General features: G+C 44.2%; 2 protein-coding genes across 10 annotated transcripts in view; one reads left to right on the plus strand and one right to left on the minus strand.

The window, feature by feature from the left end:
- LOC128690841 (solute carrier family 35 member G1) overlaps window positions 1–27,914 on the minus strand; it is a 380,509-nt gene that overhangs the window by 109,209 nt on the left and 243,386 nt on the right. The window lies entirely within an intron of this gene.
- LOC128690729 (carbohydrate sulfotransferase 3-like) overlaps window positions 1–27,914 on the plus strand; it is a 330,456-nt gene that overhangs the window by 20,382 nt on the left and 282,160 nt on the right. The window contains exon 1 of one of the 2 annotated variants that reach the window (XM_070088219.1): window positions 20,036–21,032. The exons of the other annotated variant lie outside the window; for it this stretch is intronic. Within the exon in view, the coding sequence (XP_069944320.1) occupies window positions 20,989–21,032 (44 nt within the window). The 5' untranslated portion in view covers window positions 20,036–20,988. Of the gene's footprint in view, window positions 1–20,035; window positions 21,033–27,914 lie in introns of those variants that run through there. 2 annotated transcript variants of the gene reach the window in all.

The following is a 27,914-nucleotide window of genomic DNA, read 5'->3' on the forward strand; positions in this document are numbered from 1 at the left end:
CCTGAATCATAAATATTTCTGTTCATGTTGAACGAGTCTGCGTGTCAGTACCTCGTAAAAATGTCTCAAACAACGGATGCTTCGCTTGTAATGATTTCAACTAAGAGTGTGATGAACGGAACCTTCAACTAAGAGTGTGATGAACGGAGCCTTCAACAAAGAGTGTGATGAACGGAACCTTCAACTAAGAGTGTGATGAACGGAACCTTCAACTAAGAGTGTGATGAACGGAACCTTCAACTAAGAGTGTGATGAACAGAACCTTCAACTAAGAGTGTGATGAACGGAACCTTCAACTAAGAGTGTGATGAACGGAACCTTCAACTAAGAGTGTGATGAACGGAACCTTCAACTAAGAGTGTGATGAACGGAACCTTCAACTAAGAGTGTGATGAACGGAACCTTCAACTAAGAGTGTGATGAACGGAACCTTCAACTAAGAGTGTGATGAACGGAACCTTCAACTAAGAGTGTGATGAACGGAACCTTCAACTAAGAGTGTGATGAACGGAACTTTCAACTAAGAGTGTAATGAACGGAGCCTTCAACTAAGAGTGTGATGAACGGAACCTTCAACTAAGAGTGTGATGAACGGAACCTTCAACTAAGAGTGTGATGAACGGAGCCTTCAACTAAGAGTGCAATAAACAGAGCCTTAAACTAAGAGTGAAATGAACGGAGCCTTCAACTAAGAGTGCAATGAACGGAGCCTTCAACTAAGAGTGCAATAAACGGAGCCTTCAACTAAGAGTGCAATAAACGGAGCCTTCAACTAAGAGTGCAATAAACGGAGCCTTCAACTAAGAGTGCAATAAACGGAGCCTTCAACTAAGAGTATAATGAACGGAGCCTTCAACTAAGAGTATAATGAACGGAGCCTTCAACTAAGAGTGCAATAAACGGAGCCTTCAACTAAGAGTATAATTAACGGAGCCTTCAACTAAGAGTGCAATAAACGGAGCCTTCAACTAAGAGTGCAATAAACGGAGCCTTCAACTAAGAGTGCAATAAACGGAGCCTTCAACTAAGAGTGCAATAAACGGAGCCTTCAACTAAGAGTGCAATAAACGGAGCCTTCAACTAAGAGTGCAATAAACGGAGCCTTCAACTAAGAGTGCAATAAACGGAGCCTTCAACTAAGAGTATAATGAACGGAGCCTTCAACTAAGAGTATAATGAACGGAGCCTTCAACTAAGAGTGCAATAAACGGAGCCTTCAACTAAGAGTATAATGAACGGAGCCTTCAACTAAGAGTGCAATAAACGGAGCCTTCAACTAAGAGTGCAATAAACGGAGCCTTCAACTAAGAGTGCAATAAACGGAGCCTTCAACTAAGAGTGCAATAAACGGAGCCTTCAACTAAGAGTATAATGAACGGAGCCTTCAACTAAGAGTGCAATAAACGGAGCCTTCAACTAAGAGTGCAATAAACGGAGCCTTCAACTAAGTGTGCAATAAACGGAGCCTTCAACTAAGAGTGCAATAAACGGAGCCTTCAACTAAGAGTGCAATAAACGGAGCCTTCAACTAAGAGTGCAATAAACGGAGCCTTCAACTAAGAGTGCAATAAACGGAGCCTTCAACTAAGAGTGCAATAAACGGAGCCTTCAACTAAGAGTGCAATAAACGGAGCCTTCAACTAAGAGTGCAATAAACGGAGCCTTCAACTAAGAGTGCAATAAACGGAGCCTTCAACTAAGAGTATAATGAACGGAGCTTCAGCTACAACACTCGTTCACTGCTCTCACACTTTCTTCTGATCCTGAATCCTTTGAATCCAATTGGTGAGTTATAACTACACGTAGGTATGGAAATTTTTAAAATTTAAATGATGGTTTAAACTTTTTTTTCTATGGACACCAATCACATGAAAAAACAAAAAAAGGCAATGTAACCATGAAATTTTGACGAACTTTTGTGTTTTACTTTTAGAATTGACATAAAAAAATAAATAAGTGATTTATAATTGAATTCTACGACCCGAAAAATCTATATACTTAAAAGGAAAAAAAATTAAAGCAAAGACAGAAATTACCAATGCATGACCCGGCCGTTGTGAATTTTGGCCACCTGGTGGATTTACGGCAGATGTGTGTTGTGGTGGTGGGCGGCCACCACGGCTCGGTTTTCTTTTAACCATTCAAGATGTTAGTGAAACCTTCACACCTTCGTCTCAGTGAAGTGATCATGGTTTCTAGTGATTATCTTGTACTAATAACACCATCACTCTCCACTCCTCTGTGATTCCCTTACACTTCCTGTTACCTTCTTTTGTTATCCTCCTCATTTATATCAATTTTTTACATGCATGCATTATATATATATATATATATATATATATATATATATATATATATATATATATATATATATATATAATATATATATATATATATATATATATATATATATATATATATATATATATATATATATATATATATATATATATATGTCGTGCCGAATATGTAAAACTGGTCAGTTAGCAAGAACTCATTTAAAATTAAGTCCTTTCTAAAATTTTCTCTTATACGTTTAAAGATATATTTTTTTCATTAATGTTAATGTAAAACTTTTAATTCTGCTCCAAAAGAATCTTAGAAAACTTACCTAACCTTATTATAACAAGAACAATTTATTTTAGCCTAACCCAACTAAATATATTTTAGATTTGTTTACAATAATTTAATACTAAACAAACACAGTGAAATATTTTTTTTCGTTAGGTTCAGAATGATTTTGGCGAAATTATTGCATACACAAATTTTCACTTGTCCTATATGGCAAGATGAGCGTTGCTATTTAAGCCAAGATCGCAAATTCTGCCTATTCGGCACCACACACACACACACACACACACACACACACACACACACACACACACACACACACACACACACACACACACACACACACACACACACACACTTTTATATATATATATATATATATATATATATATATATATATATATTCTTTCTTTCAACACACCAGCCGTATCCCACCGAGGTGGGGTGGCCCAAAAGGAAAAACAAAAGTTTCTCCTTTCATATTTAGTAATATATACAGGAGAAGGGGTTACTAGCCCCTTGCTCCTGGCATTTTAGTCGCCTCTTACAACACGCATAGCTTACGGAGGAAGAATTCTGTTCCACTTCCCCATGGAGATAAGAGGAAATAAACAAGAACAAGAGCTAGTAAGAAAATAGAAGAAAACCCAGAGGGGTGTGTATACATATGCTTGTACATGTATGTGTAGTGTGACCTAAGTGTAAGTAGAAGTAGCAAGACGTACCTGAAACCTTGCATGTTTATGAGACAGAAAAAACACCAGCAATCCTACCATCGTGTAAAACAATTACAGGCTTACGTTTTACACTCACTTGGCAGGACGGTAGTACCTCCCTGGGCGGTTGCTGTCTACCAACCTACTACCTACATATATATATATATATATATATATATTATATATATATATATATATATATATATATATTATATATATAGATATATATATATTCTTTGTTTCAACGCACCAGCCGTATCCCACCGAGGCAAGGTGGCCCAAAAAGAAAAATGAAAGTTTCTCTTTATTAAATTTTGTAATTTATACAGAAGAAGGGGTTACTAGCCCCTTGCTCCCGGCATTTTAGTTGCCTCTTACAACACGCATGACTTACGGAGGAAGAATTCTGTCCCACTTCCCCATGGAAATAAGAGGAAATAAACAAGAATAAGAACTAGTAAGAAAATAGAAGAAAACCCAGAGAGGTGTGTATATATATGCTTGTACATGTATGTGTAGTGTGACCTAAGTGTAAGTAGAAGTAGCAAGATGTTTATGAGACAGAGAAAAGACACCAGCAATCCTATCATCATGTAAAACAGGAGCCTGTAATTGTTGTACATGATGGTAGGATTGCTGGTGTCTTTTTTTCAGTTTCATAAACATGCAAGATTTCAGGTACATCTTGCTACTTTTACTTACACTTAGGTCACACTACACATACATGTACAAGCATATATATACACACTACTCTGGGTTTTCTTCAATTTTCTTACTAGTTCTTGTTCTTGTTTATTTCGTCTTATCTCCATGGGGAAGTAGAACAGAATTCTTCCTCTGTAAGATATGCGTGTCGTAAGAGGTGACTAAAATGCCGGGAGCAAGGGGCTAGTAACCCCTTCTCCTGTATACATTACTAAAGTTAAAAAGAGAAACTTTTGTTTTTCTTTTTGGGCCACTATATATATATATATATATATATATATATATATATATATATATATATATATATATATATATATATATATATATATATATATATATTATGGATGTGTGTGTGTACGGTAAACAGGTGATATCCCAATATGCAGAATAACCACTATGAAAAATAAAATAGAATTGCAAGCGTTTCGTGATTCCTCACATTATCAAGGAACTATAGAAATAAAAAGTTAACAGGAAGGCATATAAGGACGAGACTACACCTCGCTGCCACCATACAACACCTGACTTTTATGATGATGTAGGTAGGTAGTCAGTGATCCGTGAAACACAGCTTATATTCCACCCCTAAAAAAACTGTCTAATGTATCTTAAATTCTACCCAAATTTTAATTTGTCTAATGTATCTTAAATTCTTCCCAAGTTTTATTAGTTATAAATGAATCTAATTTGTATAACCCAAAAGCAATATTCATATTATTTTCAAAAGTATTTTTTATGAAACAAGATTTTATTATATTCCTGTCGACTATGGACTTGCTAAATACAACTTTCTCAGCTTTTTGAAAATCAATTGGATGGTTAAAATCTCTCACATAAATAAACAGATCATTAGGCTCTTGTCCAGTTCTAATACTATATTAATATTGCTTTAATTTTAGTTCAAAACTTTTACCAGTTTGACCGTAATAAACCTTATCGCATATTTTACAAGGAATCATATAGACACAACCGTCAGTATTACTGGGGAAATTTTTATCAAAAGTTTTTTTTAACTGCATGAAGATTTTTAAATACCACTTTGATATTAAAAGTCTTAAGTAGAGAAGGTATATCAACCAAGTTTTTATGGTAAGGGAGAACCAACATACTTTTAAATGAATAAGGCTGGCTGTCCCTTTTTGGATTGTAAAAGGTATTTCTAGCAATTTTAAAAGATTTATCATTTAAGTTTCTTGGGCATTTTAGATCAGATATTTCATAAATTTTCAAGATTTCTTCATCTATGGAATCTGGGTTGCAAATACGCAAAGCTCTCAAAAACATTGATGAGAGGACAGTTTAACTTTATCTTGATGTGAAGAATAATAGTGTACATAGGAACAGTTATTTGTATGTTTTGTGTAAATTTTTAATTTAAAATCATGGTTCCCCTTAAATATTAAAACATCTAGGAAAGGCAATGAGTTATTCTGTTCAAATTCAAAAGTAAATTTTATGGAATGAGCAAGATTATTTAATTTACCAAGGGAAAATATCAACATATCTAAACCACTTAGCTCTACTGGGAAGGATTATGTTAAGCAATCTTGTCTCAAAATATTCTATATACAAATTACTAAGGACAGGTGAGAGAAGATTTCCCATTGCCATACCAAACTTCTGAGTGTACAAACTTTGAATTAACAATACAAAGTTTAATAAGTTTAATGACAGTAGGTACTGGCAATGGTAAATCTCAATTAGTAATTTTTTCAGATAGGAAACTTAATAAATCATCAACAAGAACTTTTGTAAACAAGGAAGTAACACGAAATTACGAAAGCACTAGGAATTCTAATATTTTTTCACCGTGGTTATTGTGCATATATATATATATATATATATATATATATATATATATATATATATATATATATATATATATGTATATATATATATATATATATATATATATATATATATATATATATATATATATATATATATATATATATATATGAGAGAGAGAGAGAGAAATAAGTGAGAAGAAAGCATAATATATTTTAAGAAGTTAAACACACACACACACACACAGGCTAGATCATCACCCCGAAGCAGCAATTCTCGTGATGGAGCCGATGACGCAACCATTGTGATGACGCAACCCACAGGCGAGGAAGAGAGGTAAAAGGAAGAGTGAGAGGAAGAGAGAGAGAGAGAGAGAGACATAGAGAAAAACACTGATATTAACGATGAGTTGACTGCCTCGGCCGGGCATGGTTCGTGGAGATAATGACCAATGCTTTCAGACAGCGACGATGCGGAAGCCTCTGTGGATTCCCCTGTAAAGTCAGTTCCGGATCAGCCGGGCTGTAGCTCGTATGTTGGTTTGCGTGCAGCCAGCAGCAACAGCCTGGTTGATCAGGCTCTGATCCACCAGGAGGCCTGGTCTCAGACCGGGCCGCGGGGGCGTTGACCCCCGGAACTCTCTCCAGGTAAACTCCAGGTAGGAAGTCTCTTGTGACATCACCAGTAATTTTGCGTTGGGGTGTTTCGTGTAAAGCTGAACCCCATGTTAGTTCGTGCACAGATGTTGTCCAAGTTAATACTGACGTTCGTGTACAGCTGATCATACAGAACACCAGGTACATGGTTGAAATTGTCCATGCTGTGGAAAGGTCCAAGACTCCCAAAGTGGTTATTTCTCCCATGGTTGTGTTTGTTGGGGCTTAATGGACGTACTTAACCATTTGTGCTCTCCTGTTTGTGTTTGCACTGGTTGAGATCCAGCTCTTGAGCTCTGGATCTTAACCCTCACATGACTTACTTTATGGTTTTAGGGCAAAATGCAGACAAGTAGGGTAATACGAAGGAATATATATAAATGTAACAGAGGAAGCCTCGTTTTGCTCAAAAGCGAGTTTGAACAAGTTCACATTTAAGCGAAATGTATCGAATAACAATGTCTGAAAAAACATTTTCGTTGATGTCTTGATTACCCTGACTTATTTGCAATTACATTCTGCTACGTGGTATCACGTCTTGAAAAATTATTTTTCAACGTTTATATTTAAGTTTCCAGTGCCGGTGTTAAACACCAACCTGATCCTGGAACACATTCCAGGCACACTACCACTCCATAAAAAAATACACTTGTATTGTTCTTCCAAGAGAGGTGTGTTTTCCTTGTAGTAATTTCTTGGCTCGTCTCTTGATTATGCCAAGAAAACCTCACTAAAAAAATATGGGCTAAAAATTTTATGGTTATTGTATTTCCATGTTTATTGTCCTCCAAGACGAGCATTTCCAGCGACTGCAAGATTTGTAATTCAACTTTTTTTTTTTTTTAGTATGGAACATTCACTGTGTGTGTACCAGTTTGGATTTAACATATGTTGTCAAGATATTTTTATTATTTCTTGATCTATATAAATATATGTATATATTGTTTTAAATTTTCTAGCACAGCGCATGAGACTCACTATATTGTTTGTGCTGATCACACAGTTTGCTTGCATAAGTACACCTAGTTGTGGTTGCATGGGTCGATTCATAGCTTCTGGCCCCGCCTCTTCACTGGTCGCTAATAGATCACTCTTCCTGCTCCATGAGCTTTATCATACCTAGTCTTAAAACTATGTATGGATCTTGCCTCCACTACATTGCTTCGCAGACTGTTCCACTTCCTGACAGCTCTATGACTGAAGAAATACTTCTTAATATCCCTGTGATTAATCTGAATCTTCAGCTTCCAATTGTGACCCCTTGTTTCTGTGTCCCTCTCTGGAACATCTTGTCTCTGTCCACCTTGTCTATTCCACGCAATATTTTTTATGTCGTTATTATGTCTCCCCTGACCCTCCTGTACTCCAGTGTCGTCAGGCCGATTTCCCTTAACCTTTCTTCATAGGACATTCCCCTTAGCTCTGGAACTAACCTTGTCGCAAACCTTTGCACTTTCTCTAATTTCTTGACGTGCTTGATCAAGTGCGGGTTCCAAACAGGTGCTACATACTCCAGTATGGGCCTGACTTACACGGTGTACAGTGTCTTGAACGAACCTTTACTAAGGTATCGGAACGCTATTCTCAGGTTTGCCAGACGCCCATATGCTGCAGCAGTTATCTGGGTGTATGCTTCCGGAGACGTGTTCAGTGTTATACTTACCCCAAGATCTGTCTCCTTGTGTGTGTGTGTGTGTGTGTGTGTGTGTGTGTGTAAATGTTTGTGTGTGTGTGTGTCCTGTCTCCGTCTCCCTCAGCATCTCTGTTTGTGTCTCCGTCTCAGTGTTACCGTGTCACGTGTTATTGTATGCGTGGATGAGTGCGCACGTGTTTGCGCGTGACACAAGATTTCTACCTTATTCCCAGACTCGCTCAGAATCTCCGTTAGTTGGCCGCACAGCTTGCTCCACAAGATCCTTGTAACTGGAGCAACACGGCCGGCCTGCTGCTGCTGCTGCTGCTGCTGCTGCTGCTGCTGCTGCTGCTGCTGCTGCTGCTGCTGCTGCTGCTGCTGCTGCTGTTGCTGCTGCTGCTGCTGCTGCTGCTGCTGCTGCTGCTGCTGCTGCTGCTGCTGCTGCTGCTGCTGTTGCTGCTGTTGCTGCTGTTGCTGCTGCTGCTGCTGCTGCTGCTGCTGCTGCTGCTGCTGCTGCTGCTGCTGCTGCTGTTGCTGCTGTTGCTGCTGCTGCTGCTGCTGCTGCTGCTGCTGCTGCTGCTGCTGCTGCTGCTGCTGTTATTATAACACGCTGTATTCTGCGGTGATGACACAGCTTCCCAGACCTCTCTCATTCTTCCATCATTATCATCTGTTCATTTTCTCTCCCTTCCAACCGCCCCCCATCCGGCAACGTGTGACGCTATCCTCATCACGCAACTGACGTTTCTGAGCTCAGAGTGACAGATAACACCCTGTGTGATGCAATATGACAGGATAACAGTTATTGTTCCCACTGTGTTGTTATAGTGAGTAGTGAAGCAGCACACTGATCATGTATCCAGTTATGTTTAATGAAAAATATGATTCCTCATTTCCACCTCAACTACCTCCCCTCACTCCAATTAGCCTCTCACCTCAACCAACCCTCACCTCAACCAACCCTCACCTCAACCAACCCTCACCTCAACCATCCATCACCTCAACCATCCCTCACCTCAACCATCCATCACCTCAACCATCCCTCACCTCAACCATCCCTCACCTCAACCATCCCTCACCTCAACCATCCCTCACCTCAACCATCCCTCACCTCAACCATCCATCACCTCAACCATCCCTCACCTCAACCATCCCTCACCTCAACCATCCCTCACCTCAACCATCCATCACCTCAACCAACCCTCACCTCAACCAACCCTCACCTCAACCAACCCTCACCTCAACCATCCATCACCTCAACCATCCCTCACCTCAACCATCCATCACCTCAACCATCCCTCACCTCAACCATCCCTCACCTCAACCATCCCTCACCTCAACCATCCATCACCTCAACCATCCCTCACCTCAACCATCCCTCACCTCAACCATCCCTCACCTCAACCATCCCTCACCTCAACCATCCCTCACCTCAACCATCCATCACCTCAACCATCCCTCACCTCAACCATCCCTCACCTCAACCAACCCTCACCTCAACCATCCATCACCTCAACCATCCCTCACCTCATCCTTCCCTCACCTCAACCATCCCTCACCTCAACCATCCCTCACCTCAACCATCCCTCACCTCAACCATCCATCACCTCAACCATCCCTCACCTCATCCTTCCCTCACCTCAACCATCCCTCACCTCAACCATCCCTCACCTCAACCATCCCTCACCTCAACCATCCCTCACCTCAACTACTGCCACTCACTTCAGCCATCCCTCACCTCAACCACTGTCACTCACCTCAACCATCCCTCACCTCAACCATCCCTCACCTCAACCATCCATCACCTCAACCATCCCTCACCTCATCCTTCCCTCACCTCAACCATCCCTCACCTCAACCATCCCTCACCTCAACCATCCCTCACCTCAACCATCCCTCACCACAACCATCCCTCACCTCAACCATCCCTCACCTCAACTACTGCCACTCACTTCAGCCATCCCTCACCTCAACCACTGTCACTCACCTCAACCATCCCTCACCTCAACCATCCCTCACCTCAACCATCCCTCACCTCAACCACTACCACTCACCTCAACCATCCCTCACCTCAACCATCCCTCAACTCAACCACTACCGCTCACCTCAACCATCCCTCACCTCAACCATCCCTCAACTCAACCACTACCGCTCACCTCAACCATCCCTCACCTCAACCATCCCTCAACTCAACCACTACCGCTCACCTCAACCATCCCTCACCTCAACCACTGCCACTCACCTCAAACATCCCTCACCTCAATCACTGCCACTCACCTCAACCATCCCTCACCTCAACCATCCCTCACCTCAACCATCCCTCACCTCAACCACTCCCACTCACCTCAACCATCCCTCACCTCAACCACCCCCTCACCTCAACTACCCCCTCACCTCAACCACTCCCACTCACCTCAACCACTCCCACTCACCTCAACAAATCTCACTCACCTCAACCATCCTTCACCTCAACCATCCCTCACCTCAACCATCCCTCACCTCAACCACTCCCACTCACCTCAACCATCCCTCACCTCAACCATCCCTCACCTCAACCACTCCCACTCACCTCAACCACCCCCTCACCTCAACCACTCCCACTCACCTCAACTACCCCCTCACCTCAACCACTCCCACTCACCTCAACAAATCTCACTCACCTCAACCATCCCTCACCTCAATCATCACTCACCTTAACCACTCCCACTCACCTCAACCACCCCCTCACCTCAACCACTCCCACTCACCTCAACCATACCTCACCTCAACCATCACTCACCTCAACCACTCCCACTCACCTCAACCACTCCCACTCACCTCAACCACTCCCACTCACCTCAACCATCCTTCACCTCAACCATCCCTCACCTTAACCACTCCCACTCACCTCAACCACCCCCTCACCTCAACCACTCCCACTCACCTCAACCATACCTCACCTCAACCATCCCTCACATCAACCATCACGTCTCCCATTCATCATGTCTCACACCCATCACATCAACCACTAAACTTAACATGCAATCTTATTTCTCTTAACCTGTTCTCTCTCCCATTTAAATTCCTTCTCCTCCTCCTCCTCCTCCCCTTTACTTTTTTCCCTTCTGCTCTTCATCCTCCTTTTCCTCCTGTTTATCCTCCAAGTCCTCCTAATTCTCCTACGGTTCCTCCTACACTTCTTCCTCCTCATGCTCCTCCAAATCTTCAGAATTCGTCTTCCTTTTTCTCTTCCTCCTGCTATTGATGATGATGCTGCTGTTGATGATGCTGTTGATGCTGCTGTTGATGATGCTGCTGATGATGCTGCTGTTGATGCTGTTGATGCTGCTGTTGATGCTGCTGCTGCTGTTGATGATGCTGTTGATGCTGCTGCTGTTGATGCTGCTGCGGATGATGATGCTGTTGATGCTGCTGCTGTTGATGCTGCTGCTGATAATGCTGCTGTTGATGATGCTGTTGATGCTGCTGTTGATGCTGTTGATGCTACTTGTCGATCCTTTATTACCTCCCCTCCCCGGGCCGACCGGACCCCCTTGTCCGTATTAATGTACAATTTTGTGTGATCTGCCATCTTTCCTGCATACAACTGAAAGACAGAAGCTGTGTCACTGTCACTATCAGTATTGTGTTGAAGCACTGTGAGAGAAGCTGTGAATGTCACTGTCACTATCAGTATTGTGTTGAAGCACCGTGAGAGAAGCTGTGAATGTCACTATCACCACCAGTACTGTGTTGCAGCACTGTGAGAGAAGCTGTGAGTGTCACTGTCACCATCAGTATTGTGTTGAAGGACTGTGAGAGAAGCTGTGAATGTCACTATCACCACCGGTACTGTGTTGCAGTACTGTGAAAGAAGCTGTGAATGTCACTATCGCCACTAGTACTGTGTTGTAGTACTGTGAAAGAAGCTGTGAGTGTCACTATCACCACCAGTATTGTGATGCAGCACTGAGAGCTGTGTCACTATCACCACCAGTACTGTGTTTCAGCACTGAGAGATGTGAGTGTCACTATCACCACCAGTACTGTGTTGCATCACTGTGAGAGAAGTTGTGAGTGTCACTATCACTACCAGTATTGTGATGCAGCACTGAGAGCTGCGAGTGTCACTATCACCACCAGTACTGCGTTTCAGCACTGAGAGCTGTGAGTGTCACTATCACCACCAGTACTGTGTTGCAGTACTGTGAGAGAAGCTGTGAGTGTCACTATCACCACCAGTACTGTGCTGCAGTACTGTGAGAGAAGCTGTGAGTGTCACTATCCCCACCAGTACTGTGTTGCAGTACTGTGAGAGAAGCTGTGAGTGTCACTATCACCACCAGTACTGTGTTGCAGCACTGTGAGAGAAGCTGTGTCACTATCACCACCAGTACTGTGTTGCAGCACTGTGAGAGAAGCTGTGAGTGTCACTATCACCACCAGTACTGTGTTGCAGCACTGTGAGAGAAGCTGTGAGTGTCACTATCACCACCAGTACTGTGTTGCAGTACTGTGAGAGAAGCGATGAGTGTCACTATCACCACCAGTACTGTGAGAGAAGCTGTGAGTGTCATTATTACCACCAGTACTGTGTTGAAGCACTGTGAGAGAAGCTGTGAGTGTCACTACCACCACCAGTACTGTGAGAGAAGCTGTGAGTGTCACAATCACCACCAGTACTGTGATGCAGCACTGAGAGCTGTGAATGTCACAATCACCACCAGTACTGTGTTGAAGCGCTGTGAGAGAAGCGGTGAGTGTCACTATCACCACACGCACTGTGTTGCAGCACTGTGAGAGAAGCTGTGAGTGTCACTATCACCACCAGTACTGTGAGAGAAGCTGTGAGTGTCACTATCACCGCTAGTACTGTGAGAGAAGCTGTGAGTGTCACTATCACCGCCAGTACTGTGTGAGAAGCTGTGAGTGTCACTATCACCACCAGTACTCTGAGAGAAGCTGTGTCACTATCACCGCCAGTACTGTGAGAGAAACTGTGAGTGTCACTATCACCAGCAGTACTGTGAGAGAAGCTGTGAGTGTCACTATCACCACCAGTACTGTGAGAGAAGCTGTGTCACTATCACCACCAGTACTGTGAGAGAAGCTGTGTCACTATCACCACCAGTACTGTGAGAGAAGCTGTCACTATCACCACCAGTACTGTGAGAAAAGCTGTGTCACTATCACCACCAGTACTGTGAGAGAAGCTGTGTCACTATCACCACCAGTACTGTGAGAGAAGCTGTGTCATTATCATCTCTAGTACTTTGAGAGAAACTGTGTCACTATTACCACCAGTACTGTGAGAGAAGCTGTGTCACTATCACCGCCAGTACTGTGAGAGAAGCTGTGAGTGTCACTATCACCACCAGTACTGTGAGAGAAGCTGTGAGTGTCACTATCACCACCAGTACTGTGAGAGAAGCTGTGAGTGTCACTATCACCACCAGTACTGTGAGAGAAGCTGTGAGTGTCACTATCACCACCAGTACTGTGAGAGAAGCTGTGAGTGTCACTATCACCACCAGTACTGTGAGAGAAGCTGTGAGTGTCACTATCACCACCAGTACTGTGAGAGAAGCTGTGAGTGTCACTATCACCACCAGTACTGTGAGAGAAGCTGTGAGTGTCACTATCACCACCAGTACTGTGAGAGAAGCTGTGAGTGTCACTATCACCACCAGTACTGTGAGAGAAGCTGTGAGTGTCACTATCACCACCAGTACTGTGAGAGAAGCTGTGAGTGTCACTATCACCACCAGTACTGTGAGAGAAGCTGTGTCATTATCACCTCCAGTACTGTGAGAGAAACTGTGTCACTATTACCACCAGTACTGTGTTGCAGCACAGTACTGGTGATGACAGGGAGATATAAGGACAACATCGCCTCACAATAACTGGCTGACGCAAAAATAGTTTATTAACAAGTAAACCAGCTGGCCAACAAACACACGTCAAACAATCTATCTGAATAAGAAACAAAACAATCAACCCATCTGAACAGTACGACAAATAAACGATCTGGTCTTTAAATGCGACAAACAAGCCGTCCGACCAACAAACGCAACAATCCGAACAAACACATACAAATAAACAAACCATCATGTCAACGAACACACCATCAGACCAACAAACAGAGGCACAGCAACACTGCAGCAGAGTCTAACTGTACCTTCATGCTGGTGGACGCAGGTTCTCTTCAATTTCCACTTCAGAGTGGTTGTCCTTGCGCAGCGTGCGCACGCGAGCACGCACGCACAGGCATATACGCAGCCACCACGCATGCGCACGCACGCACTCACAAACCTTCGTAAACACTAGTCAAGAAACACAAATCAGTCATCGGAACGTGAAGAACTGTTTCTTGAGCATCATGGCAGTAAGAAAATACAATTATCTGGATGGGGAAGTATGGAAATCGCATACACTACACAAACTTCGAGATAAAGGATGATAGGGCTTACAACTCTAGAGATGAGTATCTTATGAGACGGGACCAGGAGCTGAAAGTCAGCGCACAAAATGTCAAATAGGTGAGTGTGTGCACAGCCACAAACAGGTGAGTGCACATATAGCCACAAACAGGTGAGTGTACACATAGCCACAAACAGGTGAGTGCACACACAGCCACAAACAGGTGAGTGCACACAGCCACAAACAGGTGAGTGCACACACAGCCACAAACAGGTGAGTGTACACACAGCCACAAACAGGTGAGTGTACACACAGCCACAAACAGGTGAGTGTACACACAGCCACAAACAGGTGAGTGCACACAGCCACAAACAGGTGAGTGTACACACAGCCACAAACAGGTGAGTGCACACACAGCCACAAACAGGTGAGTGTACACACAGCCACAAACAGGTGAGTGTGCACACAGCCACAAACAGGTGAGTGTACACACAGCCACAAACAGGTGAGTGTGCACACAGCCACAAACAGGTGAGTGCACACACAACTGCTTGTGCATTATGCAAAATAAATCCTAAAAAGTAATAAAAAGCGACTAAAACCATTTAAGAAGACTTGGATAACTGGAGCTGATGGAGTGACAGATGTGAGATGATACGCAATTCAGAGAAGTGCTATGTGATGGGAGACAGTGATAACATGCATCACGAAGATTAATGGTTATATGATAAAATATTGAAAGTATCAGGAAGAAGAGAGAGAGAGAAGGAGAAGGAGAGAGAGAGAGAGAGAGAGAGAGAGAGAGAGAGAGAGAGAGAGAGAGAGAGAGTAATGTCCAGTACAACAATAGCATCTGGTGAAGAGGACATCAGATATTCTCGGGAAAGAGTCATGTATAAACACACACGCACACAAAAAAAAAACCCACCGTTACTTATTAACACGTACAAAGTAAACGACAATGTTGTAGGGACAAGGAAACTCTCAGAAAAGTTTTAAAGTTCACGAGGACACAACTTTGTAAGTTGTTCTCCAGTGATGTTAGTTGTATGGTGGTACAACTTAGTTGTTCCTATTAATGTTAGGTTGATGATAGTACAATTTCGTGGATTGTTACTAGCAACAGTAACCCGAAGATGGTATACCTTAAGTCGTTCCTGGTATTCACTTAATAAATTACAAATTGGCAGTGATTTAGGTCACTTGGTGAATTAGGCCACTTGAAGATTTGAAGATTCAGACACATGCGCAACATCTGCGTATCTTTATTTGTAGACGTTTCGCCATTCAGTGGCTTTATCAATACACTACAAGGACATAAAGTGAAGAATGTAGAACTATATACAAAAGGTGAGGTAATCAGTCCCTCAGCCTTTGAGTTGGTGAAGAGCACCGTAGTCTTGAAGAATATGAAGCACAGGCAGTAAGATTGCCGCTAATATACTGGTTTCAGATAAGGGACGTGCAGCAGACGAAGGTATTGTCACTGGTAGGCGAGATTTCCCAGTGGAGGTAGGTTATACCCAAGGGATGGACCAGGAGTAATCAAGAAGGTTGTGAAGATGTCCTATGTACCATGATTCCATGATGTTGCAGACAATGTACCACTTGGAGATTTGCTGGCTCTCTCTTCCAGGCTGAGGGACTGACCACCTCCAACTATTTCTCCAAGGTTGGTGGACTCATTACATCATTTTTACCTAGCCACTAATCCTGCTGACTTTAAGATATTCTACTCTGTATTTGACTGATGAAGCCTACCGTGAAGGCGAAACGTTTCAAGAATAAAGATGAATATAAAAATGGTATAAAATACCGACAGGTTGTTAGATAAGACACATGTGTAAGACACACATTGTTTCAGACTAGGGAACAAATACTCTTCTCCAGACTGAGGGACTGACCACCTCAAAATTTCAAGGGTGATGGACTGATTACATCGTCTTCACGTCTCTTCTATCAACTTTTCTGTACTCGACTGAAGAAGCCTACTGTGTAGGAGAAACGTTTCGAAATAAAGATACCTAACTGAGTTTACACATTACTATGATAAACAGACGTTTAACTCATTAAGCAGATATCTATTACTATCAACGTATACTAAATACTCTAAAACTGACGTTTAATAAATGCTTTTTATTTAAAACTTAAAGTACGATATGCACATAAACAAGGGAAATAATGTTACATTGTGAAGAAACATAAATTATCACAATTTTAAATGAAACTTGCCCTCTTAGCGGCTTTATAAAAGGAATAATTGAGTTGCAATATCATCAACAAGGCATTCAGTACTTGCAACCCGCTGGAAAGTCCAGCCAAACGAAATTCCTCAGAAGACCTATGGAAAACTAAACTAGACCTAGCTCTTTTCCTGTTATTATTCAACAGAACTGGATCCCAGAGAATTGTGCTGTTTCCCTATTATATGCAACAGTTATATAATGGGAACTAAAGCTAAATATATATTCCGTCACTTAGGATGAGACTCACTGAGACAGAGCGCAATGCCTATAGCGCCATTTGACACCAATTCGCTATAATAATAACGCTCCGGATATCATAATATTACGTTGAGTAACGTAGGAAGTGTCTTAAGCTTACTTTCCACTGTTTATACCATTACTGAGGAACATGGAACGAGCCGCAGCGCCATTATAAAATTGATGATCAGAGATTAGGAGTCAGTTTTTATGGTGCCTTTCCCGGCTGGTGTAATGGGATGATAAAATTTGCGTCCTCTAGGTAGCATCAACACCTGGTAGTCCACTGAGAACCTGACATATTCTGACCCATGATTCATAGGTACTGACTCATGATTCATATGTACTGACCCCATGATTCGTGGGTACTGACCCAAGATTCGTGGGTACTGACAAAACATTCGTTGGTACTAACCAATGATTCGTGAGTAATGACTCAAAATTCATGGGTACTGACCCAAGATTCTTGGGAACTGACCCATCGCTCATGGGCACTGACACTATTCATGGGTACTGATCCAAAATTCATAGGCAGTGACCCAAGATTCATGGGTACTGATCCACCACTCGTGGGTGCTGACCCTATCATTCATAGGTACTGACCCAACATGCATCGGTACTTACCTAACATTCACGTGTACTACTGATGTTTGTGGTAGCTGGAACATGTGTTCTAGCATGCCTCTGATCATCACTCTGACCACTAAGCTGTGGTAGCTACATTCGTTCAGAGGAACAAACGAGAATGCATCCATTCAGGACCCCCTTACCGAGAGCATTTCAGTCTTTGGACCGTGATACCTTCACATAAATTCCCTTCAGTATACAAGTATATGTCCGATAGGAGGAAGAGGCGAAAAGCTCAGATTCCTTTGAAAAAAAGCACTCTCCAGCTTGAAAGCAACCTTCTTTGAATAAGATCTTATCTTGAGCAATTGGGTGAGCACCTGGTTGAGCACCTGGGTGAGCACTTAGGTGAGCACCTAGGTAGGTAACTGGGTGAGCACCTGGGCGAGCACCTAGGTGAGTAACTGGGTGAGCACCTGGGCGAGCACCTAGGTGAGTAACTGGGTGAGCACCTAGGTGAGTAACTGGGTGAGCACCTAGGGGAGTAACTGGGTGAGCACCTGGGTGAGCACCTAGGTGAGTAACTGGGTGAGCACCTGGGTGAGCACCTAGGCCAGTAACTGGGTGAGCACCTAGGTGAGCAACTGGGTAAGCACCTAGGTGAGTAACTGGGTGAGCACCTGGGTGAGCACCTAGGTGAGTAACTGGGTGAGCACCTGGGTGAGCACCTAGGTCAGTAACTGGGTGAGCACCTAGGTGAGCAACTGGGTAAGCACCTAGGTGAGTAACTGGGTGAGCACCTGGGCGAGCACCTAGGTGAGTATCTGGGTGAGCACCTGGGTGAGCACCTAGGCCAGTAACTGGGTGAGCACCTAGGTGAGCAACTGGGTAAGCACCTAGGTGAGTAACTGAGTGAGCACCTGGGTGAGCACCTAGGTGAGCAACTGGGTAAGCACCTAGGTGAGTAACTGGGTGAGCACCTGGGCGAGCACCTAGGTGAGTAACTGGGTGAGCACCTGGGTGAGTAACTGGGTGAGCACCTGGGTGAGCACCTAGGTGAGTAACTGGGTGAGCACCTGGGCGAGCACCTAGGTAACTGGGTGAGCACCTGGGTGAGCACCTAGGCCAGTAACTGGGTGAGCACCTGGGTGAGCACCTAGGTGAGTAACTGGGTGAGCACCTAGGCCAGTAACTGGGTGAGCACCTTGGTGAGCACCTAGGTGAGTAACTGGGTGAGCACCTGGGAGAGCACCTAGGTGAGTAACTGGGTGAGCACCTAGGTCAGTAACTGGGTGAGCACCTTGGTGAGCACCTAGGTGAGCAACTGGGTAAGCACCTAGGTGAGTAACTGGGTGAGCACCTGGGTGAGCACCTAGGTGAGCAACTGGGTAAGCACCTAGGTGAGTAACTGGGTGAGCACCTGGGCGAGCACCTAGGTGAGTAACTGGGTGAGCACCTGGGTAAGTAACTGGGTGAGCACCTGGGTGAGCACCTAGGTGAGCAACTGGGTAAGCACCTAGGTGAGTAACTGGGTGAGCACCTGGGCGAGCACCTAGGTGAGTAACTGGGTGAGCACCTGGTTGAGTACCTTCATGAGTACCTGAGGTCATCAACACCAGTCGACATAACACACCCTGCATTAGTACTTCCTACTTTTTGTTAACTTTCTCTGCAGAACACTTTCTCCTCCTTCCTCCTGCTACTGTCTTCCCCTGCGAATACTTTTCCTATGCAGCTACTCTCTCTCTCTCTCTCTCTCTCTCTCTCTCTCTCTCTCTCTCTCTCTCTCTCTCTCTCTCTCTCTCTCTCTCTCTCTCTCTCTCTCTCTCTCTCTCTTCCCCGAATATGACAGGGAAAGAGCTAGTGTTTGTTCCACTATGTAATTCTTGTACTGAATAGTGTAGCCACACACACTGCGGATGTCCCCACTGTATAATTCACTTAGAGCAGAGGTAACAACACATTACAGGTGTTCCCACTATGTAAACCAAACAGAATAAGGCGCCAGCATACTGCGGGTGTTCCCACCATGAAACTCACATATATAATAAAATTAAATAGAGGGTATGTAAAATCAGTCCAGGGGTAAACACTACTTACTGTCCCGTTGACATTACTTAATAAAGTAGCCACGTTTCAAGCTCATGGAGTTATTAAATCAGTTCCTGATTATGATTCCTCAGGTGTCTTACCTGGGTGGCTGTAGTGTCACCTGATGCAAGCTAACCACTAAGGAAGTTGAGGTGGTGTATCTTTCCCACTTCCGGTAAACTATAGAGGTGTCTCATCCGTTATATGGGAAAGGATGGCCAAACCTGGCAACCCAGTCTCCAGAAATTAACTAGTGATATTATTTTATGACTTGTATTACCCCCTAGGTGATTATAGAAACTTGTAAATTACTTGGGGTTTAATATTATTACCGAGTGAAAGTTGTTGGTAAGTACAAGAGCCAGGGAAAGGAATATTAAAGGAGGTTAACACACTATATAATAAGTATCTGGAAACCGCACACCACATGGCAGGCTGAATAACCTCACAGAGGCCGGCCCTTCTTGGCTGGTGGTTGCACTCAGTTTCCTTTCCAGGTTGTCTTCGCATTTCAACCTATTATTGGCGCTGCTGCTGAGGACTGTGAGTGAAAACGTTGCCATAAGAACGTGCACAGCAGCTGGGATATCAACGTTTTCCCCCAGAGTCCGCCTAGCGACGTCTACACCGCCATAAGTGTTGGAAAAAGAGAAAGCTGCAGCTGTGGAACGGGAGCGCTCTATGAGACGAGCCAGCAGGCGCCGAGACATCCAATCAAATCGCGCGGTGCAGTAAGGCGCGTTCTCATTGGTCCTAATAGAGAAAAACAAACATCAGCTAGAGTGAACGGACAGCAACAAACTCGCTGGTGTAAATTTCAATAGAATTGTCTCTCAAAGCCAGGAAAGGGAATAATCTCCGGTGGAAAGTGAACGTTGTGTCAAAGCTGTGGGTGCAGCAAGTGCTGTACTGACAGAGGTGGAGGTGAGAGAGAGAAAGAGAGAGCCACGAGAAATATTAACTAGACTGTGCTGGTGGATGAGTGGGAGGCAGAGGGACTTTAAGCAGATGAGGTAATATCAAATTAGCAGCAAGGACACTGGAAGTAGGACATTAAAACAAGGACAGTGAAACAAGGACAGTGAAACATCCCGGGTTCTGCGGAATCCAGCCTCCCCTCAGCAACATCCCATCGGAGCTGATTGCAGCAGAAGGGGGGGGGGGAAAAAAAGAAAGAAAAAAAAAAGTCACAAATTCCACAGATCAAGATATCCTACAAGTCTCTCTCGCCTCACCTTCCCCACTCCCTGTCCACAACTTCCCTCTCTCCCCACCACGTTGTTGCAGCACACGAGAAAGAGAGTGTAGATCATGTAGGCTTCTTGACGGAGAGGACCACCACCACAACCACCACCACCACCACAACCACCACCACAACCATGCGAGTGGCGGCCATCAGGATGCTCAGAAGAGCGCTCCTCGGGTGAGTATTATGCCAGCCTGTGTGTGTGTGTGCGTGTGTGTGTGTGTGAGAGAGAGAGAGAGAGAGAGAGAGAGAGAGAGAGAGAGAGAGAGAGAGAATTACCTATTTGTAATCCTGGTATCCCGTCTTCAGTGTTCAAATTCCCATTTATTTGTCCTTCAGTGACTGCAATTTACACTTAAAACATTAACTTTTCAACAGACAAGAGGAACCATAGAAATAAGTTGAGATATACGCCTTGTTAACCCTTTTGAGGCCTAGTTCGTAGGCCTTTTGTGCACCCAATTGCTTTTGAGCTGCTGTCCAGAGGATGGATATTCAAGTGAACAATAAACTAGCCGCTTCAGCGGCCCAATCAGTCAGTGAATCAACTCTTCTTCCGCATGGATCCCGTTCCAGTGTTCTATCAGTCCGCGAAGGATAACTTTCTCGTATCTTTCCGCTGCATGACCCTTGTCAGTTTAGCGCTTTCTTTGACTATAATAATCGTATCTTTCCGGCACCTTTTTTTTTTCTTGGTTTTCAATTGTGGATTCTCGTTCTTCCTGTTGGCGAGCTATGAAATCCTTTTTATCTCTTTTGTTGCATCGTGTTATGGTATTGCATGTGGTTCATCAGGGTCACCACATGGTAGTGTTCTGACGCTTATGTTTAACGCATTAATCAGCTAAACAAAGTTCATTTCGCTCTCCTGGAGCTTTGTAAAGCCGTTAACAGCGTGACAAAGCCCTGGAGAGCGAAACACTGCCACAATGTCACATTAACTTCATCAGTGTTCATGTACCTAACATTATATCGGTAATTCTACCATCATTATTATTACTCATTCTGTCTCTACTGAAGGCACTTGACTCGAATCACTAAACATAATCATTACAAAAGACGGATATGGATATTAAAAAAATCAGAAAGGTATTACTGGGCATTTTTTTACGGATTCCGTCACACATATAATTATTCCTGCATGATAAGGCTGATAAACTGGAGGAAGCAAGTACTTGGGAGAAAAAAAATAATATAAACTTGATCCATGTCACGTATTATAGTATTAGGAATCTGAATATCATACGCCTGAGTAAGTCTATAAAGCACTATACAGCCAGTCCTTCAACTGTTTTACCATTCGTGGGAAAGTGCATGCTCGAAATCGAGTAATATGCCTCGTCTGCCACACGCAAGACACTCACATTTTTTTTTTTTTAATTTCGGTACTGTCGTGTAATTATACAGATATAAGGTTAATATACGTTAACATAACACCTAACCTAGAATGACAAATAATGTATTTAAAGTTTCTGGTTCATCTCGAGCGCGCATAAATACACGAAGGGTAATTCGTGTGAAACTGGCTGCCCTAACATGACAATATGAAGGTCAGTAAGCACCTTAACGGAGCAACTTGCGCAGTAAACAGATTGGTGTTGCAGTAGTTAGGCTCTAGCTTGGTTACAAGATCTTCTAACAGTTTGACAGACTGACTGATGTAGTAGCCAGACTTGGGTTTGGTTGCAAGTACATCCGGCAGTCTGGCAGACGCACAGATGATCCAAGAAAATGTAGTGTATAGGCAGCTTATGGTCACTTTCTTGAACATGTGTGCTTGATTCACACTTGAGGTTGTTGATACCGTGTCATCTGGGCTGGTGCTGAGGCAAGTGTTGAAGGTAGTGGGAGATCGGCTTCTGATATTTTGCTGGATCCGTATTTACAGTGCTGACGTGGTGCTCTGTCTCCTGTGCCGGGCGTGGTTATACTGACCATACAATTTCGAGATAGTTTTGTGTTTTCCAGGGCGTGTATATAAAGCCTTTAGTGTACCTCGGTAAGAACCATGCTGTTCTCAACCCTCGCGTGATGTACTCCTGCCAAAAATGTACAATTCATGATGAGAATTATGTAAAAAACACATTCATCATTATCTACAGACAGACAGACAGAGCAAGAGAGGCAGGCAGACAGACAGGCAGACAGAGCAAGAGAGGCAGGCAGACAGGCAGGCGAGAATTACATCACTCGGTTGTTGTCTTGAGCCAAGTCACCCTTAGGAGAAAAATTCCTTGCCGAGTTTTCGTCTGGCAGTGATGTTACAGCCAATCATAAAAGAAGATTTCGCATGACGTCAAAAACCGTGAGTTGTCATTGGTGGAACCTGACAACCTGGGTGTCCCAGTCGCTGGAGAGAGAGAGAGCGAGAGAGAGAGCGAGAGAGACAGCGAGAGAGAGAGAGAGAGAGAGAGAGAGAGAGAGAGAGAGAGAGAGAGAGAGAGAGAGAGAGAGAGAGAGAGAGAGAGAGAGAGAGAGAGTGATTGATTGATTGATTGATTCCATAATGAGCAGTAGCTCAGCTGAAAGTTAACAATCTGCCTGAACACAGTAAGGAAGACATAACAAGGCTGGGTAAAACAAATGCAAAAACTACTTGAAACAACATTATCCGGAAACACTCGCAACGTGTCACTACAGAGCAACACTGTTGACGTGTCACTACAGAGCAACACTGTTGACGTGTCACTACAGAGCAACACTGTTGACGTGTCACTACAGAGCAACACTGTTGACGTGTCACTACAGAGCAACACTGTTGACGTGTCACTACAGAGCAACACTGTTGACGTGTCACTACAGAGCAACACTGTTGACGTGTCACTACAGAGCAACACTGTTGACGTGTCACTACAGAGCAACACTGTTGACGTGTCACTACAGAGCAACACTGTTGACGTGTCACTACAGAGCAACACTGTTGACGTGTCACTACAGAGCAACACTGTTGACGTGTCACTACAGAGCAACACTGTTGACGTGTCACTACAGAGCAACACTGTTGACGTGTCACTACAGAGCAACACTGTTGACGTGTCACTACAGAGCAACACTGTTGACGTGTCACTACAGAGCAACACTGTTGACGTGTCACTACAGAGCAACACTGTTGACGTGTCACTACAGAGCAACACTGTTGACGTGTCACTACAGAGCAACACTGTTGACGTGTCACTACAGAGCAACACTGTTGACGTGTCACTACAGAGCAACACTGTTGACGTGTCACTACAGAGCAACACTGTTGACGTGTCACTACAGAGCAACACTGTTGACGTGTCACTACAGAGCAACACTGTTGACGTGTCACTACAGAGCAACACTGTTGACGTGTCACTACAGAGCAACACTGTTGACGTGTCACTACAGAGCAACACTGTTGACGTGTCACTACAGAGCAACACTGTTGACGTGTCACTACAGAGCAACACTGTTGACGTGTCACTACAGAGCAACACTGTTGACGTGTCACTACAGAGCAACACTGTTGACGTGTCACTACAGAGCAACACTGTTGACGTGTCTCTACAGAGCAACACTGTTGACGTGTCTCTACAGAGCAACACTGTTGACGTGTCTCTACAGAGCAACACTGTTGACGTGTCACTACAGAGCAACACTGTTGACACTACAGAGCAACACTGTTGACGTGTCACTACAGAGCAACACTGTTGACGTGTCACTACAGAGCAACACTGTTGACGTGTCACTACAGAGCAACACTGTTGACGTGTCACTACAGAGCAACACTGTTGACGTGTCACTACAGAGCAACACTGTTGACGTGTCACTACAGAGCAACACTGTTGACGTGTCACTACAGAGCAACACTGTTGACGTGTCACTACAGAGCAACACTGTTGACGTGTCACTACAGAGCAACACTGTTGACGTGTCACTACAGAGCAACACTGTTGACGTGTCACTACAGAGCAACACTGTTGACGTGTCACTACAGAGCAACACTGTTGACGTGTCACTACAGAGCAACACTGTTGACGTGTCACTACAGAGCAACACTGTTGACGTGTCACTACAGAGCAACACTGTTGACGTGTCACTACAGAGCAACACTGTTGACGTGTCACTACAGAGCAACACTGTTGACGTGTCACTACAGAGCAACACTGTTGACGTGTCACTACAGAGCAACACTGTTGACGTGTCACTACAGAGCAACACTGTTGACGTGTCACTACAGAGCAACACTGTTGACGTGTCACTACAGAGCAACACTGTTGACGTGTCACTACAGAGCAACACTGTTGACGTGTCACTACAGAGCAACACTGTTGACGTGTCACTACAGAGCAACACTGTTGACGTGTCACTACAGAGCAACACTGTTGACGTGTCACTACAGAGCAACACTGTTGACGTGTCACTACAGAGCAACACTGTTGACGTGTCACTACAGAGCAACACTGTTGACGTGTCACTACAGAGCAACACTGTTGACGTGTCACTACAGAGCAACACTGTTGACGTGTCACTACAGAGCAACACTGTTGACGTGTCACTACAGAGCAACACTGTTGACGTGTCACTACAGAGCAACACTGTTGACGTGTCACTACAGAGCAACACTGTTGACGTGTCACTACAGAGCAACACTGTTGACGTGTCACTACAGAGCAACACTGTTGACGTGTCACTACAGAGCAACACTGTTGACGTGTCACTACAGAGCAACACTGTTGACGTGTCACTACAGAGCAACACTGTTGACGTGTCACTACAGAGCAACACTGTTGACGTGTCACTACAGAGCAACACTGTTGACGTGTCACTACAGAGCAACACTGTTGACGTGTCACTACAGAGCAACACTGTTGACGTGTCACTACAGAGCAACACTGTTGACGTGTCACTACAGAGCAACACTGTTGACGTGTCACTACAGAGCAACACTGTTGACGTGTCACTACAGAGCAACACTGTTGACGTGTCACTACAGAGCAACACTGTTGACGTGTCACTACAGAGCAACACTGTTGACGTGTCACTACAGAGCAACACTGTTGACGTGTCACTACAGAGCAACACTGTTGACGTGTCACTACAGAGCAACACTGTTGACGTGTCACTACAGAGCAACACTGTTGACGTGTCACTACAGAGCAACACTGTTGACGTGTCACTACAGAGCAACACTGTTGACGTGTCACTACAGAGCAACACTGTTGACGTGTCACTACAGAGCAACACTGTTGACGTGTCACTACAGAGCAACACTGTTGACGTGTCACTACAGAGCAACACTGTTGACGTGTCACTACAGAGCAACACTGTTGACGTGTCACTACAGAGCAACACTGTTGACGTGTCACTACAGAGCAACACTGTTGACGTGTCACTACAGAGCAACACTGTTGACGTGTCACTACAGAGCAACACTGTTGACGTGTCACTACAGAGCAACACTGTTGACGTGTCACTACAGAGCAACACTGTTGACGTGTCACTACAGAGCAACACTGTTGACGTGTCACTACAGAGCAACACTGTTGACGTGTCACTACAGAGCAACACTGTTGACGTGTCACTACAGAGCAACACTGTTGACGTGTCACTACAGAGCAACACTGTTGACGTGTCACCACAGAGCAACACTGTTGACGTGTCACTACAGAGCAACACTGTTGACGTGTCACTACAGAGCAACACTGTTGACGTGTCACTACAGAGCAACACTGTTGACGTGTCACTACAGAGCAACACTGTTGACGTGTCACTACAGAGCAACACTGTTGACGTGTCACTACAGAGCAACACTGTTGACGTGTCACTACAGAGCAACACTGTTGACGTGTCACTACAGAGCAACACTGTTGACGTGTCACCACAGAGCAACACTGTTGACGTGTCACTACAGAGCAACACTGTTGACGTGTCACTACAGAGCAACACTGTTGACGTGTCACTACAGAGCAACACTGTTGACGTGTCACTACAGAGCAACACTGTTGACGTGTCACTACAGAGCAACACTGTTGACGTGTCACTACAGAGCAACACTGTTGACGTGTCACCACAGAGCAACACTGTTGACGTGTCACTACAGAGCAATACTGTTGACGTGTCACTACAGAGCAACATTGTTGACGTGTCACTACAGAGCAACACTGTTGACGTGTCACTACAGAGCAACACTGTTGACGTGTCACTACAGAGCAACACTGTTGACGTGTCACTACAGAGCAACACTGTTGACGTGTCACTTGAGAGCAACACTGTTGACGTGTCACTACAGAGCAACACTGTTGACGTGTCACTAGAGAGCAACACTGTTGACGTGTCACTAGAGAGCAACACTGTTGGCGTGTCACTTGAGAGCAACATTGTTGACGTGCCACTACAGAGCAATACTGTTGACGTGTCACTACAGAGCAATACTGTTGACGTGTCACTTGAGAGCAACACTGTTGACGTGCCACTACAGAGCAATACTGTTGACGTGTCACTACAGAGCAATACTGTTGACGTGTCACTTGAGAGCAACACTGTTGACGTGTCACTACAGAGCAATACTGTTGACGTGTCACTACAGAGCAATACTGTTGACGTGTCATTTGAGAGCAACACTGTTGACGTGTCACTACAGAGCAATACTGTTGACGTGTCACTAGAGAGCAACACTGTTGACGTGTCACTACAGAGCAATACTGTTGACGTGTCACTAGAGAGCAACACTGTTGACGTGTCACTACAGAGCAATACTGTTGACGTGTCACTACAGAGCAATACTGTTGACGTGTCACTACAGAGCAATACTGTTGACGTGTCACTAGAGAGCAACACTGTTGACGTGTCACTACAGAGCAATACTGTTGACGTGTCACTACAGAGCAATACTGTTGACGTGTCACTACAGAGCAATACTGTTGACGTGTCACTAGAGAGCAACACTGTTGACGTGTCACTACAGAGCAATACTGTTGACGTGTCACTACAGAGCAACACTGTTGACGTGTCACTACAGAGCAACACTGTTGACGTGTCACTACAGAGCAACACTGTTGACGTGTCACTACAGAGCAACACTGTTGACGTGTCACT

The sequence above is a fragment of the Cherax quadricarinatus genome, chromosome 24 (genome assembly GCF_038502225.1).
Source record: "Cherax quadricarinatus isolate ZL_2023a chromosome 24, ASM3850222v1, whole genome shotgun sequence".
Lineage (NCBI taxonomy): Eukaryota > Metazoa > Arthropoda > Malacostraca > Decapoda > Parastacidae > Cherax > Cherax quadricarinatus.